Genomic DNA, 20,275 nt, shown 5'->3' with positions numbered 1-20,275 from the left:
CACTTTCTGTTGACTAATTCTTATACATCACATGTGATATGGTTTTCCCTCTAGCTTAAGAAACAGGGTTTGAGAAATTCATACATGACAAACTTAACAATTTACTAACTTCCAAATCCTGGTTGTCTTCAGGTTCTTTCACAAATTATTCCTTGGAGGTTATGGGGGAGTGGGAAATTTGAGTTAGACTGATACTTATGCATTCTAGACTGATATTTTTAAAATATAAGAAAATTAAAAATCACAATAAGGCTAGTAATGAAATGATAGTGAAAACAGATTAATTTATATAATCTAGGTTTGCAATGATAATAGAGTTCATTGTGATCACTTTATTTTATTTGCTTTTGTTCCTACAAGAACTCTTCTTGTATTAGTCAGTTGGTGGATTAAAGAAATATACCCAGAAAACAATTGAATACCCAGAAATTAATTGAAAGATAATTATATTTTTACTCAAGAATCATAAAGAAACTTAAAATTTTATAATTCTGAACACCATCAATATATCTTTTTCTCTCCAATTATTTATATCATTATATAATCTTTGGATTATTGGGAAATATTGCATAATGCTATTTTTGTATGATTTTTATTCACCTCCATCTCTTCCCAGATCACGTACTTTTCTTTGATGTAAGCACTATACAGTTGGCACTCCCTATCCCAGGAAGCAGAATCTGTGAGTAGAGGGGGCCAACTGTACTATGCTGTTTTATATAAGGGACTTGAGCCCAGTGGATTTTGGTAACCATGGTGGAGGGACTTAGAACAAATCTCCCACAGTTGAGGGAGTGGGGAATGGAACTACTGTACATAGCTAATTTTACACATTACTGGAGATCTCACAGAAGTGTTCTTTTTTTCTGGCTCTCACTGTTTTTCTATAATTGTCTTTTGTATTCTCTTTTTCTCCTCTTCATTACTGTTAATGAAGAGGCTATGTACCATATGTAATTTGAAGGGGCTCTCAATGCCAAAATATGGGACAATTAGGCAAAAAATAAATAATATAATATTGAAATATAATCCATAGAAGAAAACAAATATCCATGAGGCCATATTGATATAAAAAATAGTAGAATAAACACATAAATGAAATAAATGGATAATTATTTCTTACATAAAATTCCAATTAAATGTAGAATGAATGAATGGAATACAAAATCACCCTTTGGGGAGACGGGAGGGTCCTCGGCTAAACCCAAAGGCGGATCAAAGTGGTGGGACTCGCGCCGCGACCGCGGAGACGTGAAGGCCCTCCACGCTCCTCCTTGGCATCCGAGTCGGTGCTCGCCCTCGCTGTCCTGTCCCCGGCACCATGGAGAAGACGGAGCTGATCCAGAAGGCCAAGCTGGCCGAGCAGTCCGAGCGCTACGACGACATGGCCACCTGCATGAAGGCCGTGACAAAGCAGGGCTCCGAGTTGTCCAACGAGGAGCGCAACCTGCTCTCGGTGGCCTACAAGAACGTGGTCAGGGGCCGCAGGTCCGCCTGGACGGTCATCTCGAGCATCGAGCAGAAGACCGACACCTCCGACAAGAAGCTGAAGCTGATTAAGGACTATCGGGAGAAAGTGGAGTCCGAACTGCGGTCCATCTGCACCACAGTCCTGGAATTGTTGGATAAGTATTTAATAGCCAATGCAACTAATCCAGAGAGTAAGGTCTTCTATCTGAAGATGAAGGGAGATTACTTCCGGTACCTTGCTGAAGTTGCTTGTGGTGATGATCAGATACAAACGTTAGATAATTCCCAAGGAGCTTACCAAGAGGCTTTTGATATAAGCAAAAAAGAGATGCAACCCACACACCCAATCCGCCTGGGGCTGGCTCTTAACTTTTCTGTATTTTACTATGAGATCCTTAATAACCCAGAACTTGCCTGCACACTGGCTAAAACGGCTTTTGATGAGGCCATTGCAGAACTTGATACACTGAATGAAGACTCATACAAAGACAGCACCCTCATCATGCAGTTGCCTGGAGACAACCTAACATTATGGACATCAGACAGTGCAGGAGAAGAATGTGATGCGGCAGAAGGGGCAGAGAACTAAGTGCATACAGGGTGTCATCCTTCTTCCCCTCAAGAAACCTTTTTACTCATCTCCATTCCTTATTCCATTTGGATTTCCTATAGCAAAGAAACCCATTCATGTGTGTGGAATCAACTGTTTATAGTCTTTTCACACCACAGCTTTGGGAAAACTCCATTCCTTGATTTGTGTTTGTCTTGGCCTTTCTGGTGTGCAGTTACTGCTGTAGAAAAGTATTAATAGCTTCATTTCATATAAACATAAGTAACTTCCAAACACTTATGTAGAGGACTAAAAATGTATCTGGTATTTAAGTAATCTGAACCAGTTCTGCAAGTGACTGTGTTTTGTATTACTGTGAAGATATGAAAATGTAGTTAGTTACAGTGTAAAGACTGTTCTGCATAACTTCCCGATTTCTACATTCCCTCCCTTACTCTTCTTCGGGGGTTTTCTTTCAGTAAAGCAACTTTTCCATCCTCTTAATATATTCCTTTTTGGTAGGAATCCAGAAGTATTAGATTGAATGGAAAAGCAGTTGACATTTTGAGGCTGGAGGTCACAAATTAAAATGCCTCCTGTATCATATATGATGGAGGTCTTGCATATCTGTGACAACAGGGAGTTTCCTCATTCATTCTTCATTTGCTGCTGTTTAAGTTGACAACTTCCCTTCCCAATAAAAATTCACTTATACCTCCTGTCTTTGTAGTTCTGGTATTCACTTTACTATGTAATAGAAGTAGCATGTTGCTGCCAGAATACAAACATTGCTTTTGGCAAATGAAAGTGCATGTCATTCCTTAATACACTAGAAAGGGGAAATAAAGTACACAAGTCCAAGTCTAAAACTTTAGTACTTTTCCATGCAGATTTGTGCACATGTGAGAGGGTGTTCAGTTTGTCTAGTGATTGTTAGAGAGTTGGACCACTATTGTATGTTGCTAATAATCATTGACTGTAGTCCCAAAAAGGCCTTGTGAAAATGTTATGCCTTATGTAACAACAGAGTAACATAAAATAAAATTACATTTTATAAACAAACAAACAGACAAACAAAATCACCCTTTGGCAAATACCAGAGTAATAATTTATTGTGTCAATAGATACTAAAATCAATAGGCAAAGGTATAATGAAAATCAGGATATTTACATCATCTCAAATATCTCACCACAATACTACTTATTAATTACAAAGGAAGAATAGTATTTTTACAGTAGAGAAAGCTGTGAGACACCACTTTAAAAATTAGCATTACCAATAATGAGACAAATTGTCATCATGTGCCTCCTCATATGATACACTGAGTAGAACATAGTATTAATTGGGTGATATTAAAAGAAAATAGCCTTTAATTAAGAATGTAAGCAGTTATGAGTTCCCACTCTTCTCTAACAACAAATAGAAAGCTGAACAGACAGAAAAATCAATAAATCTCCTCAAATTTATAAGACAAGGAAGGACATAGAGAAAACTGCTGCCCCCAAGCTTGGAGGGGATAAACAAATACAGGGAGTCGTGGCTTATTGGAACAGAGACTCACAAATGGAAACTGTCATGGAAACCAGGGCTAGCAAAGGAAACACTAAAGTGTAATTGATGAATTGCTGGAGGCTCAGTGTGGGCAACTCTGAGAGGTTAAAAAAAATTCTAGGGAGACCCAGGCATAGGGAAGCCCCCAAATTTTGTGAGACTTACATTCAAGAGCTTCACCAGGATCTCACAATAAATGAGGGAAACCCCTTCATGTTTTCTAGTTCCAGAAAAGGAACCATTATGAAATACTCTAGAGTACTCTGTTCTTATCAAGGCCTGCCAGTAGGGAAAACTAGTTAGCCAGAACCTAACCTGCTGGGGTTTTATAGAAATCTAATTGACCTCTGGTGAGTGAAATATATAACTCCAATGAGCTCTAGCCTTCCACATGAGAGAAGGGAAATAACCAACTGCAACCCACTCTAGCCCTCCTGTCCTATCTAAGGGGGGATAAAACACTGAGACACACTTGTGAAAATCAGAGTCCAGTGCATAACCTCATTAAAAGACTGAGACTTAATTCTGGGACTATAGAATGTTCCTTTCTCCTCAAAACTTACCAACACATTTCTAAAGGCTTATTTATAGTAGTTCACTTTACCCAGGAACATCATATCTGGCTATGAAGAAAAAAGTTATAAGGCATACTAAAAGATATAAAATATAATTTGAAGAGATAGAGCAAGCATTGGAACCAGACATAACAGAAATGTTGGAATTACCAGTTCAGGAATTTAAAACAACTATGAAGAGTATGCTAAGGGCTCTGCTGGATAAAGTAGACATCATGCAAGAACAGATAGGCAAAGTAAACAGAGAGATGGAAATCCTAAGAAAGAACTAAAAGGAAATGCTAGAGACCAAAAACACTGCAACAGAAATGAAAAAAACATTTGATGGTCTTATTAGTAGAATGGACACCACTGAGGAAAGAACCTATGAGCTTGAGGAGATTTCAGTAGAAAACTCCAAAACTGAAAAGAGAATAAAGACTGAAAAACAAAGAATAGAATATCCGAGGACTACAGGACAAGTAAAAAAAAAAAAAGGTGTAACATGCATGATATCATGGCAATAACAGCAGAAGAATAAAGAAAAGAACAGTGAAATATTTGAAACAATAATGACTGATAATTTCCCCAAATTATTATCAGAAATCAAACCACAGATGTATGTTTTTATGTATGTGAAGTAAATGACAGAAATTATATAAAGAATGAAAGAGGTGGAATTAGAAATATTTTGTTATAAGATATTCACACTGTCTGTGAAGTGGTATTGTGTTATTTGAAAGTGAACTTGGATTAGTTGAAAGTATATATTGTGAACTTGAGGACAACCACTAAAAAAATAAAGTAAAATAAAAGTAAAAGTGGGGGGAGAAGTATAACGGATATGTTGAGAAAAAGAGATGATAAAATTATTTTAAAATGCTCAATTAAAACCACAAAATGCAAAAAAAAAAGACATAAGTAGGAATAGAGAACAAGGGCAACAAATAGGAACAGTAGCAAATATAGTAACTATTAATCCAACTATATCAATAATCATTTTGAAAGTTAACGGCCTTAGTGCACCAATTAAAAGATAGAGATTGTCACAGTGGATCAAAAAGCAAAACCCAACTATATATGTTGTTTACAATAAACTTGCTTTGGATATAAAGACATATAGATTAAAAATAAACAGATGGAGAAAAGCATGCCATGTTAACACAAGTCAAAAAAAAGCAAGAGTAGCTGTATAAATTTCAGAGTAGATTCAAAACAAAGAAGGTTATTAGGGAAAAAGACAAGTATTACAAAATGATAAAGGGGTCAATTCTCCAAGGAGACATAATGATCTTCAAGATCTACAACGGAGCATCAAACTACATGAGGCAAAAACTAATAGAACTGCAAGAAGAAATAAATGTATCCACTATTCATAGCTGGAAACATCAATATCCCTGTAGCAGAAATGGACAGATCTAGCCTACAGAAAATTAGTAAGGACATAGCTGAATTCAACAACACCATCAATCAACTAGATATAATTGACATGTATAGACTACTTTATCCCAAAACAGCAGAATACTCATTTTCCTCAAGCTCAAATGGAATATTCACCAAGGTAAACCACAGTCTGGGCAATAAAATAAACCTTAACAAATTATAAGAGGAGAAATCATAATACCTGCTCTCAAACCACAGTGGAATTAAACTAGAAATCAATAATAGAAAGATAACTGGAAAATCCCAAAATATTTAGAGACTAAATAACACCATCCTAAATAGCACAAGGGTCAAAAAAGAAATCTCAAGAGATTAAAAAAATAATTTTGAACTAAATGAAAATGAAAACATAAAAGCAAAATTTGTGGCATGCAGCAAAAAAGCAGAGCTCAGAGGGAAATTTATAGCACTGAATGTAAATATCAAAAAGGAAGAAAAATCTAAAATCAATAATCTGAGTTTTCAACTTAGAAAATTAGAAAAATAAGAGCATATTAAATTAAAAAAATCCTAAGGATTAGAGAATAAATCAATAAAATTGTACATAGAATTCAACAAAACAAAAAGCTGATTCTTTTATGAGCAGACCAATTACCAGTAATAAAATTGAACCAGTAACAACAACAAAAAAAATCCCAGCAAAATAGATAGGTGCTAACTATTCTTTATGGAATTCACCTGTGAAGACGTCTGTTCCTAGACTTTTGTTTGCTAGGATTTTTTATTTTTTTTGACAGTCATCGCAGCAAGATCTTTTTTGATCCACCTCCTAGAGTAATGAAAATAAAAACAAAAATAAACAAATGGGACCTAAAGAAACTTAAAACCTTTTAAACAACAAAGGAAACCAGAGACAAAACAAGAGAACCCTCAGAATGGGAGAAAATATTTGCAAATGAAGCTACCAACAAGGGATTAATCTCCAAAATATACAAACAGCTTATGCAGCTCAATATCAAAAAAAACAAATAACTCAATCAAAAAATGGGCAGAAGATCTAAATAGATATTTCTCCAAAGAAGACATACAGATGGCCAAAAAGCACATGAAAAAATGCTCAACATCACTAATTATTAGAGAAATACAAATCAAAACTACAATGAGTTATTACCTCACACAGGTCAGAATGGTCATCATCAAAAAATCTACAAATAAATGCTGGAGAGGGTGTGGAGAGCAGGGAACCCTCCTACATTGTTGGTGGGAATGTAAATTGGTACAGGCACGATGGAGAACAGTATGGAGTTTCCTTAAAAAACTAAAAATTTAACTACCATATGACAGAGGAATCCTACTCCTGGGTTATACCCAGAGAAAACCATAATTCAGAAACATACATGTACCCCAATGTTCATTGCAGCACTATTTACAATAGCCAGAACATGGAAGCAACCTAAATATCCATCAACAGGGGAATGGATAAAGAAGATGTGGTACATATATACAATAGAATATTACTCAGCCATAAAAGAGAGCAAAATAATGCTATTTGCAGCAACATGGTTGGACCTAGAGATTGTCTTTATGAGTGAAGTAGGTCAGACAGAGAAGAAGAAATATCATGTGATATCACTTATATGTGGAATCTAAAAAAAAAAAAAGTACAAGTGAACTTATTTACAAAACAGAAGTCTTTTTTATATAGTTACACACTACTATATATAAAATAGATAACTACTAAGAACCTGCTCTATAGCACAAGGAACTCTAGTCAGTACTCTGTAATGGTCTATATGGGAAAAGAATCTAAAAAAAAAAAGTGGATATCTGTATATGTAAAATTCATTCACTTTGCTGTACAACTGAAACTAACACAACATTGTAAATCAACTATGTTCCAAATTTTTTTTTAATTAAAGAATAGTTAACACCTATACTCCAACCATTACAAAAAAAGTTAAGAGAAAGGCATGCTTTTGAACTCATTTTACAAGCCTAAAATGAGTATCAGGATAACCTGATACCAAAATCAGACAAAGACACCATACACACACAAACAAATACAGGCCAATATTATTGATGAACATATATGAAAAAATCTTCAACAGAATATTAGCAAACTGAATTCAACAATACATTAAAGGGAACACACACAATGAGGTAGTGGGAATTATCCCAGAGATGCAAGGAAAGTTCAATATCTGCAAATCAATCAGTGCGATACACCACATTAACAACTTGAAAAATAAAAGTCATATGATCATCTCAATAGACAGAAAAGACTTTTGACAAAATTCAACATCCATTTATGATTAAAACTCTCAACAAGGTAAATATAGCGGGAAAATACCTCAACATAATAAAGGCTGTATATGAAAAACTTACAGCTGACATCATACTCCATAGTGAAAACCTGAAAACATTTCCTCTAAGATAAAAAACAAGGCAAGGATGCCCACTCTCACCACTTTTATTCAACATAGTTCTGGAAATCAAAGCTACAACAAACGATAAAAAGAAATAAAAGAAACCCAAATTGGAAAGGAAGAAGTAAAACTATTTGCAGATGGCATGATGTTATATATTTAAAATCCTAATAATGCCACCAAAAAAATATAATTACCAAATGAATTCAGTACATTTACATGTTACAAATTAATATACAGAAATCTATTTTGTTTCTACCTACTAATAACAAACTATCAGAAAGAGAAATTAAGAAAACAATCCCATTTAAAATCACATCAAAAAGAATAAAATACCTAGGGATAAATATAATCAAGCAATTAAAAGAGCTACACTTAGAAAACCATAAAACATTGATAAAAAAAATTAAAGACAACACAACAAATTAAGCTATACTGTACTCATGGATTAGAAGAATTAATGCTGTTAAAATGAACATACTACCCAAGGCAATCTACAGGTTCAATGCAATTTTTATCAATATATGACATTCTGGAAAAGACAAAATTATGAAAACAATAGAAACATGAGTCATTGCCAGGTGTTAGTGGAGTAAGAGAGATGAAAAACCAGACCACAGAGGACTTTTAGAGCAGTGAATACTCTGTATGATGTTTTAATGTTGGATACATTTCATTATATATTTGTCCAAACCTATAGAAAGTATAACACAAGTAGTGAACCCAATGTAAACTATAGATTTCGGGTGATTATAGTGTGTCATTGTAGGTTCACTAACCATAACAAATGTTTTCCTCTGATGGGGGCTTTGATAATTGTGGAGGCTATGTATATATGGAACAGGCAATATATGGGAAATCTCTATACCTTCTTCTTAGTTTTGCTCTGTGAAAATAAAGTTTTTAATAAAAAATAAATTAAAAACCCTTAACATTATCTTCAGGAAACCGAACTGAAGGACATTCTACAAAATAGCTGTCTAGCATTCTGCAAAAATATTAAGACCATAAAAGATAAAGACTGAAGAATTATTCCAAATTAAAAGACACTAAGGATACATGATAACTAAATTCACTGTGTGATCCTGGATTTAATCCTGGTCCAGAAAATAACATTATTGGGCAAATTGATAAAATCTGAACAAAATGTCTATACTAGTTAATAGCACTGGAGCAATGTTAATTTGGGGGTTTTGAATAGTGTTCAGTGGTTATGTTAAACGTTACCATTTAGAGAAATTTAAAGAAAATTAGGTGAAGTTTAAAGGAAATTGCCATATTTTTAAACTTTTATGTAACATCACAAATTACTTAAAAATATATGTTAAAAAATTAATGATGCCTACATCTCCAACCTTAGAGATTCAGATTTAATTGGTCAGGGATGGGGCTTGGTTCTTGGTTTTATATAAGTTCCCCAGGTGATTATAATCCAGCCATGGACGTTCTCAAATAAGCACATATTTTTCCTATTCCTTTGAAAACTCCTTGAAGGCAGAGTCATCTACAAATTCCTCACTGGACCTCTCAGTGCTTTCCACATAGTGGGCATGCAAAATACTTTGCAATAAAAGATATGTAATGGTTCCTTTATATGATACATCCACAATAATAGATACACATATTTCTCATGGGAACAAAAAGCTTAGTGTAAATATTGAGACCAAGTAGGAACAATTTCATTAAAACAAATATTTACATAGGATCTGGAGTTTAAAATATAGCCCTGAAAAAAAATTTTTCTTGCATTGGAAAAGAAGTTTGCTTTCTAACCAGTTCCCCAGTGATCTGATTCCATTAACCATTTAATCTTGGCATTTATTAAATTGCCTTATTCTAAAAAAAAATACCCTATAAAATTACATGTAATAAAATATTTTTTTTCTATGTAACATTTGGCTTACCTGACTATCTTCTGATCAATTCTATGGGATTTTGTTTCCTCAATATTTATTTTTGTATAATTATTAGAACTATGATACCTCATTAACTATATTTCTTTATTCAGAATTTAGGTAGAAGTCAGCCATAAGTTCAACTGTAAGTTGCTTCTAAAAAACAAGTATTATTTGCTAATCAAAGCAATAATGCACAATTTTTTCCAAGCTTGTGATTGGAAAAACATATCCAACTCCTTGGGGAAATTTTATATAGTCACCTTACAAACATCCTTATACCTGTGTGTAATTGCTATATACATTCAGAAGTCTTTGCCTTTAAGGAGGCACTAAGTTGTATGGATTCAGTTTAGATATATAAATAAAAGCAGTATTTTTCTAGACCTCTGGTATGCATGTATGTGTATGTGATGAAGAAAAAAATATGCAATTAAAAATATTTCCTCACTCTAGGTGGTTATCCCTATTTTCATCTTTATGCAGCAGAATGGTGTGACAAAGAAATAAAACAGAAATTACATCCCTCCCCCTGCCTCACAATTCAAATAACAAAGAGGCAGCCATTTGGATTTAGTATAGTTTGTTTCATCTCTTCTTTAGTTGTTGTTATTTCAAGTGTGTTCATCTAAGAGAAAATAACCAAATGTCTTTTAATAACAAAGAAATATAGCCAAAAGTCAGTAAACTAAGCCAAATTAAAAAGGGAATTATTTTGCTTAACCTGAGGTTTTATTGTCTTTCCTAGGAGAAAATAAGTATTGCTTAATTTATTGGGAAAAATAATTTATTTGATGGAATTGAAAAGAAAGATTGAACAGGAGTTGGATCATCCCCAAGCAGCCTCATGGGCATAAAACTCAGCACTGTGATTTTGCCATCTCCCCAAGGAGTTGTCTTCCATGAATATATAAGGAAAACTTGAGAACTTGTGATGTTCTCTCTTTGGGAGGGAAGAGAAGTATTTCCAGAAAAACGTGTGCAACTACTTATTTTAGAGGCTTGAAGACGTACACTGAAAAAGAAAACAGTAAACTGGACTCAAGAGAGAGTTTTAAATACAGAAGAGTGAGATCTCCCTCTGAGACTGTCATTTCTGCAAAAGGCTAGCCTTGTGAACTGAAGAGAATCAAGTAAAATGTTAACTTGAAATTTATACCCTCTCAATCTATTTGAATCCTAAAATCTCTCAGTTATTTAGTGAGTAACTTTTTATTCCTATAACATAGTTTTGTGTTTTAGATGGCATGAACTGATAATTCATAGTAACCTGAGGAAAGAAAATGTGAAGATGACCAGACTGGATAACAGCAGTAAGCCATGTACAAGAGATTCAATGGCAATGTATGAATTCAGAAAGTTTGAAAGGATAAGATGAAACTTCATATACAAGTAAATTCTAATAAAAATAAAGCTAGCATGGTTATGTTAATAATAGAATAAGTAGGCTTTAGTTTACAATTTAAGGTAGGTGAAATCCTCACAGTGTATTGCTTTGACCTCTGCTTCTGACTCCTTTCATTTTGAAGGACTCTTGTGGTTATATTAGGCCCACTTGAGTAATCTATCTCTATCTATTAGATAAATAAATCAGATAAAATATCTCAATTGCTAGAGATATATAGCATCATTCCATAATGTAAAAAGTAAAATTAATGAAGATAAAACAGTTTTTAAATGGCATGCAGCTAATAATATATTCCCAAAAGAAAAAAAGAAAAAAATGATAGTTATTAGTAGAAAGTAGACAAATGCTTAATTAGGGGAAAAGACTTTAAAAAGACATTTCTTTCAGTAATTGGTGAAATAGAAAAAGTTTAAATAAGGATATTCCATATTTGGAAAATATCATTAACTTGCCCCAATGGGAACACTTCAGACACTGCAAAAATAACTGCAAAATATATATTATTTTCAAGCAAATTGGAACACTTTCAAATGACAAAATTTTCATAAAATATTCTCTGACTACAATGCAATTAATGCCAATTACAAAAATATAACTGACAGAGCTTCTTGTATTTATAAATTAAGAAATATTTCTAAGTAATCCATGAGTTATAAAAGAAAAGAGAGAGAAAAAAACAGAGAGAATATTTGGTCTGAATAGTAATGCATAATCAATATACTAAAAGTTAGAGAATGCAGTTTATAGGCATAGATTAGAATATATGGAAGGTTGAAAGTTAAAGAGTTAAACCTTTATTTCAAAATGATAGTAAAGATAGACTTAAAAATTAGGTGGAAAGAAGAATAATGGCTTCCCAAAGAGATCTATATCCTAATCCCAAGAACCTGTGAATATGTTAGGTTGTATAGCACCAGGGAATTAATATTGCAGATGGAATTACATGCTAACCAGATGATCTTAAAATAGAAAAATGATTCTGTTTTATCTGAGTATGCCAAGTATATTCATAAGTGTCCTTAAAAGTGGAAGAGGTAGGCAGGAAACTGAGATCAGAGTAATGCAATATAAGGATTTGACCTAACATTATTTACTTTAAAGGTGAAGGGCAAATGCCACAAATCAAGGAATGTGGACAATTGCAAGATGCTGGAAAGGAAAAAGATTTTCTCCTAGAGCCTCCATAAAGTACTGCAGCACTGTGGACTCCTTGCTTTTGGACTGGTGGGATCTGTGTCAGACTTCTGACCTCCAGAACTGTAAAATAATGTTTGTGCTTTTTAAAAGCAATTTGTAGTAATTTGTTGCAGCAATGATAGAAAAAGATTTTAAAAAGTAGAAGAAAGAATGATAAAGAATAAAACTGAAATCAATTAAATAATAAATAAATGTAAAATAAAGATGATAAACAAATTTCATGAATAAAAAGAGATGGTACATATAAATAATATGAGGAATAAGAAAGGGAACTACAGAACAAATGATACAGACATTAAAATAATGGAGTTTAGGAGAGTGATCAAGATGGCAGAGGAGTAGGATATGGAGCTCACCTCCTCCCACAAATACATCAAAAATACATCTACATGTGGAATGATTCACACAGAACATCTACTGAACGCTGGCAGAAGACCCCAGACTTCTGAAAGGTCAAGAAAGCCTCCATGTAACCAGGTAGGACAAAAGGAAATTAAAAAAAGAGAGAAAGGAATTGGGATGGGACCTGTGCCCCATGGAGGGAGCTGTGAAGGAGGAAGTGTTCTTGTACCCTGGAAAGTTCCTTCACTGGCAGGGAGATCAGCCTGGATGGAGAGGGAGTTTTGGAACCTTAGAGGAGGGTGCAGCAACTGGTTTAAGAAAGGTGAAATGTACCTGCACATATGGTCAGTACAACCACTCTGCACTCCCCAGTCTGAGATGCTTGTCTGCCAGTGTGGGCTGGGGCTGGGTGCTAAAGCTCAGGTTTGGAGGTCAGACCTGGGGAGAGGACATGGGTTGGCTACGTGGAGACAGCATGAAGGGGCTAGAGTGTGGCAATTGAGGGTGTACATGGAAGGGCCTGGGCCTGCCAGAAAGACAAGTCACCATTGTTGGGGGGCATGTGAAGAGAGGGGTGGGACCACCATAGGAGCCTCTTTCCCCATGCAAGCTCACAGGCAACAGGACACTGCCTACATGAGATCCAGGGGCAGGTGTGAGCTGCTGCTGCCACCATCGTATGCTCTAGAGGTGGGCATGTGTTTCCACCACTACTAAAAGACTTGTGAGCTGGTGTCAGTTGCTGCCTACACTAGTGCAAGCCCCAGGAGCATACTCACTGACACTCTTGCACACCCCCTAGCAGGAGGATAATGACCAGCACCTGTCAAGGAAAGAGGCAGCAAGCATTTAAATTAAAAACAGCCATTGTGCCAAAAATATTAAAACTACACAAGCTACACAGGGACAATCTCACATATAAATACCCCTTCAAAACTACAGTATATAATTGTTTCTCCTAAACTCACAGAATAAGAGAAGTATAAATAAAATGAAGAAGCAGAGGAACAATTCTCAGTTAAAAGACCAAGAGAAGTCCCCTGAAGGAACAAACAATGAAACAGACCTCATCAGTCTAATAGACACCAAGTTCAAAAAGGAGGTAATAAAAATATTGAAGAAAGGCTATCAACAGAACTGCAGATTACTGTAAAAAAGGAACAGAGGAGCCAAGAAAACTGAGGAAACTCATTTGCCAAGACAAAAGCTGAGCTAAAGGCAATGACTAGCAGAATAAATAATGCAGAAGAATGAATTAATGATCTGGAAGATACAGTAATGGAAATCACCCAATCAGAACAGCAGACAGAAAGCCAGATTGAAAAAAAAATTGAAGGCAATATTAGAGACCTATAGGGTAATATAAAGCATGCCAATCTACATATAATAGGGGTTCCAGAAAGAGAAGAAAGAGAAAGGGGGATTGAAATGTATTTGAAGAAATTATAGCTGAAAACTTCCCAAGTATAAAGAAGGAAATAGATATCCAGATATAGGAAGCACAGAAGGTCCCCAAAAAGATGAACCCAAACAGACCTACACCAAGACATATTATAATAAAAGTGGCAAAAGTTAAAGAGAGGATTCTAAAGGCAGCAAGAGAAAAAAAAAAAAAAAAGAGTTCTTTACAAGGGAACCCCCATAAGTCTATCAGCTGATCTCTCTACAGAAATATTGCAGGCCAAAAGGGAGTGGCAAGATATATGCAAACTCCTGAAAGAGAAAAATCTGCAACCTAGAAGACTATACCCAGCAAGATTATCATTTAGAATAGAAGGAGAGATAAAGAATTTCTCAGACGAGCAAAAACTAAAAGAAAACTAAACCAATCCTAAAAAGAAATATTGAAAGGTCTTCTCTAAATAGAAAAAAAAAAAAAAAGAAAGAAAAGGCAAGAATACATAGGAAAGTGAAAATCACAATTGGAGAGTAAATTACTTAAATAAGCCAGTATACAAATCAAAAAGAAAAAAAGATCTACTTGTGGAAGTGATGATAAACGCAAGGCACAGCAAAAGGATAAACATGAAGATGAAAAAAAAGATACCAAAATCATAAAAAGTGGAGGAGGGAGTAAGAAAACATAGTTTTTTGTTTTGTTTTGTTTTCTTCTCTTTTGTTTTGTTTTATAACATGTTTGAGCCTATATGACTCAGTCTAAAGTAAGTAGATATAGCAAAGCATTAATGTACTTGAAAAACAGGATAACCACAAATAAAAAACGTAAAATAAATTCACAAAAAACAAAAAGAAGAGAACATAAAGAGAACATACAAAACTAACAGGAAATCATCAAACCACAAAAAGAAAATTAAAAAGAAAAAGAAAGGAACAAAGAAGAAACATAGAATCAACTGGAAAACAAGGTTTAAAATGGCAATAAATACATATTTATCAATAATCATCTTAAGTGTCAGTGGACTAAATGTTCCAATCAAAAGACAAAGAGTAGCAGAGTGGATAAAAAAAACAAGAGCCTACAAAATACTGCCTATGAAAGACCCACTTTAGGTCAAAGAACACACATAGAATGAAAGTGAATAGGATGGATAAAGATATTTCATGCAAATGGAAATGCCAAGAAAATAGGGGTTGCAATACTCACATCAAACAAAACAGACTTTAAAGCAAAGGCCATAAAGAAAGGTAAATACGGACACTATATAATGATAAAGGTATCAATACAAGAAGAGGAATTTATACTTATCAAGATATATGCATCCAAATACATAAAACAAATACTAACAGACATAAAGAGAGAAATTGATGGTAAAACAATGATAGTAGGAGACTTTAACACCCCACTCACATCAAAGGACAGATCTTCTAGACAGAAAATCAGTAAGGCAACAGAGACTAGATGATGCAATAGAACAGTTAGATTTTGTTGAAATTTTCAGGACATTTACATAAACAAAATACAACAAAACAAAAAACTAGATTACACATTCCTTTCAAGTGCACATGAAATATTTTCTAGGATTAACCACATATTAGGGTACAGAACAAATGTCAACAAATATAAGAGTATAGAAGTTATTTCCAGCATCTTCTCTGACCACAATGGCAGGAAACTAGAAATTAACCACAGGAAAAGAAATCAGAAAAAAAAAAAAAGGTTTACATGGAGACAAAACAACATGCTATTAAAAAACTAATGGGTCAATAAAAAAATCAAAATGGAAATTAAAAAATAACTTGAGACAAATGACAAAGAAAACACACCATACAAAATCTATGGGATGCAGCAAAAGCAGTGTTTAGAGGGGAGTTCTAACCTACTACCTAAAAGAATTAGAAAAACAACAAACAAAACCTAAGGTCAGCAGAAGGAAGGAAAGTATAAAGATCAGATAGGAAATAAATAAAATAAAGACTAAAAATTGAAAAAAAAATCAATAAAACCAAGAGCTGTTTTTTGAAAGGGTAAACAAAATTGACAGACCTCTGGCCAGGCTCACCAAAAAAGAAAAGACAGAAAACACAAATAAACAAAATAAGAAATGTAAAAGGAGAAATATCAACCAATACTGAAGAAATGCAAAAAACTATAAAAGAATACCATGAACAATTATATGCCAACAAATTCAACAACCTAGAAGAAATGGACAACTTGTAGAAACACACAGCCCACCATAATTGAATCAACAAGAAATAGATAATTTGAACAAACCCTTCACTAGAAGTGAAATAGAATCTGTAATTAAAGAAAACAAAACAAAACACTACCTGCAAACGAAAGTCCAGGACAAGTGCTTCACAGGTGAATTCTACCAAACATACAAAGAGGAAATTATACTGATTGTTCTCAAACTATTCCAGAAGTTTGAAGAAGAGGGAACACTCCCAAAGACATTTTATGAAGCCAACATCACCCTGATACCAAAACCAGACAAAGATACTACCAAATAAGAAAATTACAGGACAATATCTTTGATAGATATAGATGCAAGAATTCTCAACACAATACTAACAAACCAAACCCAACACATAAAGAAGATGATACACCACAACCAAGTGGGATTCACGCCAAGATCACAAGGATGTTTCAACATATGCAGAACAGTCAATGTCACCACATCAAAAAAAAGAAAACAAACAGATAAATACCACACGATCATCTCAATAGATGCAGAAAAAGCAACTGACAAAATCCAACATCAATTTATGATAAAAACTCTCACAAAAGTGAGAATAGAGGGGACATATCTCAATATAATAAAAGCTATTTATAACAAACCCACAGCAAATATAATACTCAACATTAAAAAGCTAAAGTCTTCCCACTAACATCTGGAACATGACGAGGATACCCACTCTCACCACTTTTATTCAACATAGTATTGGAAGACCTAACCACAGCAATCAGACAAGGAAAAGAAATAAAACCTATGCAAATTGGAAGGAAAGAGGTAAATTTTTCATTATATGCAGATGACATGATACTTTCTATATATAGAAAACCCTAAAGACTCAACACAAAGACTATCAGAACTGATAAATGAATTCAGCACTGTAGCAGGATACAAGATTAGCATACAGAAATTGGTTGCATTTCTTTACATTAACCATGAAATAGCAGAAAAGGAATGTAAGAAAACAATACCTTTTAAAATTGCACCAAAAAAATACATTGGAATATACCTGAACAAGAAGGTGAAAGAATTATATGCTGAGCACAATAAAACATTAATAAAGGAAATTAAAGATGATTCAAAGAAATGGAAAGATACCCCATGCTCTTGGATTGTAAGAATTAATATTGTTAAAATGGTAATAATACCTAAAGCAATCTACAGATTTAATGTGATTCCTATCAAATTACCCATGACATTTTCCCCAGAATGAGAACAAATAATCCTAAAATTTATGTGGAACAATAAAAGACTCAGAATTGCCAAAGCAATCCTGAGGGAAAAGAACAAAGGAGGAGGCATATCCCTCCCAGACTTCAGCCAATACTGCAAAGCTACATTTTCAAAAGTGTGGTGTTGGCACAAAAACAGACATAGGGATCAGTGAAACAGAATAGAGAACCCAGAAATAAACCCATGCACATATGGTCAATTAATCTTTGACAAAGGAGGCAAGAATAAAAAATGGGAGGAAGACAGTCTCTTCAGCAAGTGGTGCTGGGAAAGTTGGACAGAGCATGTAAATCAATGAAGTTAGAACACACCCTCACACCATGCATAAACATAAACTCAAAATGACTTAAAGAGTTAAATGTAAGACAAGACACCATAAAGCTCCTAGAAGAGATTGGTGGCAAAACATTCTCTGACATAAAATGCCTCAGTGTTTTCCTAGGTCAGTTCCCAAGGCAATAGAAATAAAAACAAAATAAACAAAAATAAACATATTGGACCTAATAAAACTTAACAAGCTTTGCACAGCAAAGGAAACCATAACAAAACAATAAGGCAACATACAGAATGGGAGAAAATATTTGCAAATGATGTGACTGGCAAGGGCTTAATTTCCAAAATATACAGACAGCTCATACAACTCAATTAAAACAAACAAACAAACAATCAAACAAACAACTGAATCAAAAAATGGGCAGAAGACCTAACTAGACATTTCTCTAAAGAAGACATACAGATGGCCGATAGGCACATGAAAACATGCTCAACATCACTAATTATTAGAGAATTGCAAATCAAAACTACAATGAGGTACCACCTTATATAGGTCAGAATGGTCATCATTTAAAAGTCTACAAACAACAAATGCTGGAGAGGGTGTGGAGAAAAGGGAACCCTCCTACACTGTTTGTGGGAATGTAAAGTTGGTGCAGCCACTTTGGAAAACAGTGGAAGTTCCTTTAAAAAAACTAAAAATAGAGTGGCCATATGATCCAGCAATCCCACTCCTAGGCATTTATCCAGACATAACTATAATTCAAAAAGATACATGCACCCCTATGTTCATAGTGGCACTATTTACAATAGCTAACCTACATGCCCATCAACAGAAGAATAGATAAAGAAGATGTAATACATATATACAATGGAATACTACTCAGCCATAAAAAATAATGAAATAATGCCATTTGAAGCAGCATGGATGCAACTAGAGATTATCATACTAAGTGAAGTAAGTCAGAAAGACAAAGACAAGTACCATATGATATCACTTATATGTGGAGTCCAAAATATGGCACAAATTAACCTGTCTATAAAACAGAAACAGACTCACAGATATAGAGAACAGGGTGGGGGGGTGAGGACTGGGAGTTTGGGGTTAGTAGATGCAAACTATTACATATAGAATGGGTAAACAACAAGGTCCTACTGTATAGCACAGGGAACTATATTCAGTATCCTGAGATAAACCATAATGGAAAATAATATAAAAAGATTGTATATATGTGTATAACTGAGTCACTTTGCTGTGCAGCAGAAATTAACACAACATTGTAAATCAACTATACTTCAATAAAAATAAATTTAAAAAATAATGGAGTTTGGATGAATAAATTTACATGAAACTGTAAACAAAATGGATAAGTTCTTAGAAAAATATAATTTAGCACAATTGATTTAAAATAGAATTAAAAACTTGAATAATCTTTTACTAAACAAAATCAATCAGTAGTGAAAATACCTTCCCTCAAAGAAAATTTATATATGTTGCTAACCAATGTCTTCTAATAAACATTCAAAGAAGACATAATACCAGTCATAGAAAAAGTCTTCCAAAGAACATGATATTTGACCAGAAATTCATGAATTACAGGCTAATCTCACGAACATGAATGCAAAAATCCAAAGCAAACTATTATAAAATCAAATTCAGCAATATGTAATGAGGAGCATGCACTCTGAGCAAAGTGAGTTAATTCAGGAATGAAGGGTTGAGTTAATATTACAAATTAGACTGAGCAGTCGTACTTAAAATTCATGAGTCATTCCTCCCTTCATTCATTGTGTATTAGCCATGAGGTTTGAGGTGGGGGCAGGGATTTATTCTACCCTCGAATCCAGAAATGTGCATTGGTTGGCATAAAATGAGAAGGGTACTTTTAGTGTCTTAGTCACAGTTGAGAGATGGATAAGCAGACCAGGCTGAAGCCAAATGTCCAAATTGTGCACAACATTCCAGAGGTAATAGTGTATATTGGGGGAAAGGGACAAAGCATTTAAGCTAATTCAATCAAAGTGAAAATCAGCACTTCTATTGGATGTTGGAGAGGAAAGGTGTGCTCTTTTTTAACTTGGATGAGAAACATGCAGTTCCTGAAGCTCAAGCAGATATTTTGTTACCAGAGGAAAGTTGAAGATACCACTAATTCCGGTCAGACAAGTGGAGAGGAAAAAAACAACAACAAAACATTAGTGACAGCACTGATCTACTGGTATAAAACAAACCTCAAGTCTGCCCTACCTCCGAACTTTCAACATTTTCATGAAATGTTATTTTCTTTTTTAATGTAGGTGGTGTGTTTGTTTTATAATGTTGAAACTTAACACAGACTGCATGATTAGGGAATAAA

The 20,275-nt window shown here is 34.2% G+C and overlaps 1 protein-coding gene across 1 annotated transcript; it reads left to right on the top strand.

Annotated features, from left to right (window-relative positions):
- Positions 1–1,185: 1,185 nt before the first annotated feature.
- Positions 1,186–2,412, top strand: LOC112407567 (14-3-3 protein theta). The gene has a single exon (XM_024756912.1). It carries the CDS (start codon positions 1,322–1,324, stop codon positions 2,057–2,059), a length of 738 nt encoding a protein of 245 aa, XP_024612680.1. The 5' UTR covers positions 1,186–1,321; the 3' UTR covers positions 2,060–2,412.
- Positions 2,413–20,275: the final 17,863 nt, after the last annotated feature.

Source organism: Neophocaena asiaeorientalis, unplaced genomic scaffold (assembly GCF_003031525.2).
Source record: "Neophocaena asiaeorientalis asiaeorientalis breed wild unplaced genomic scaffold, Neophocaena_asiaeorientalis_V1.1 scaffold485, whole genome shotgun sequence".
In the NCBI taxonomy this organism is placed as follows: domain Eukaryota; kingdom Metazoa; phylum Chordata; class Mammalia; order Artiodactyla; family Phocoenidae; genus Neophocaena; species Neophocaena asiaeorientalis.
Note: the sequence above shows the minus strand (reverse complement) of the source record. Positions and strands in the feature narration are given on the sequence as shown.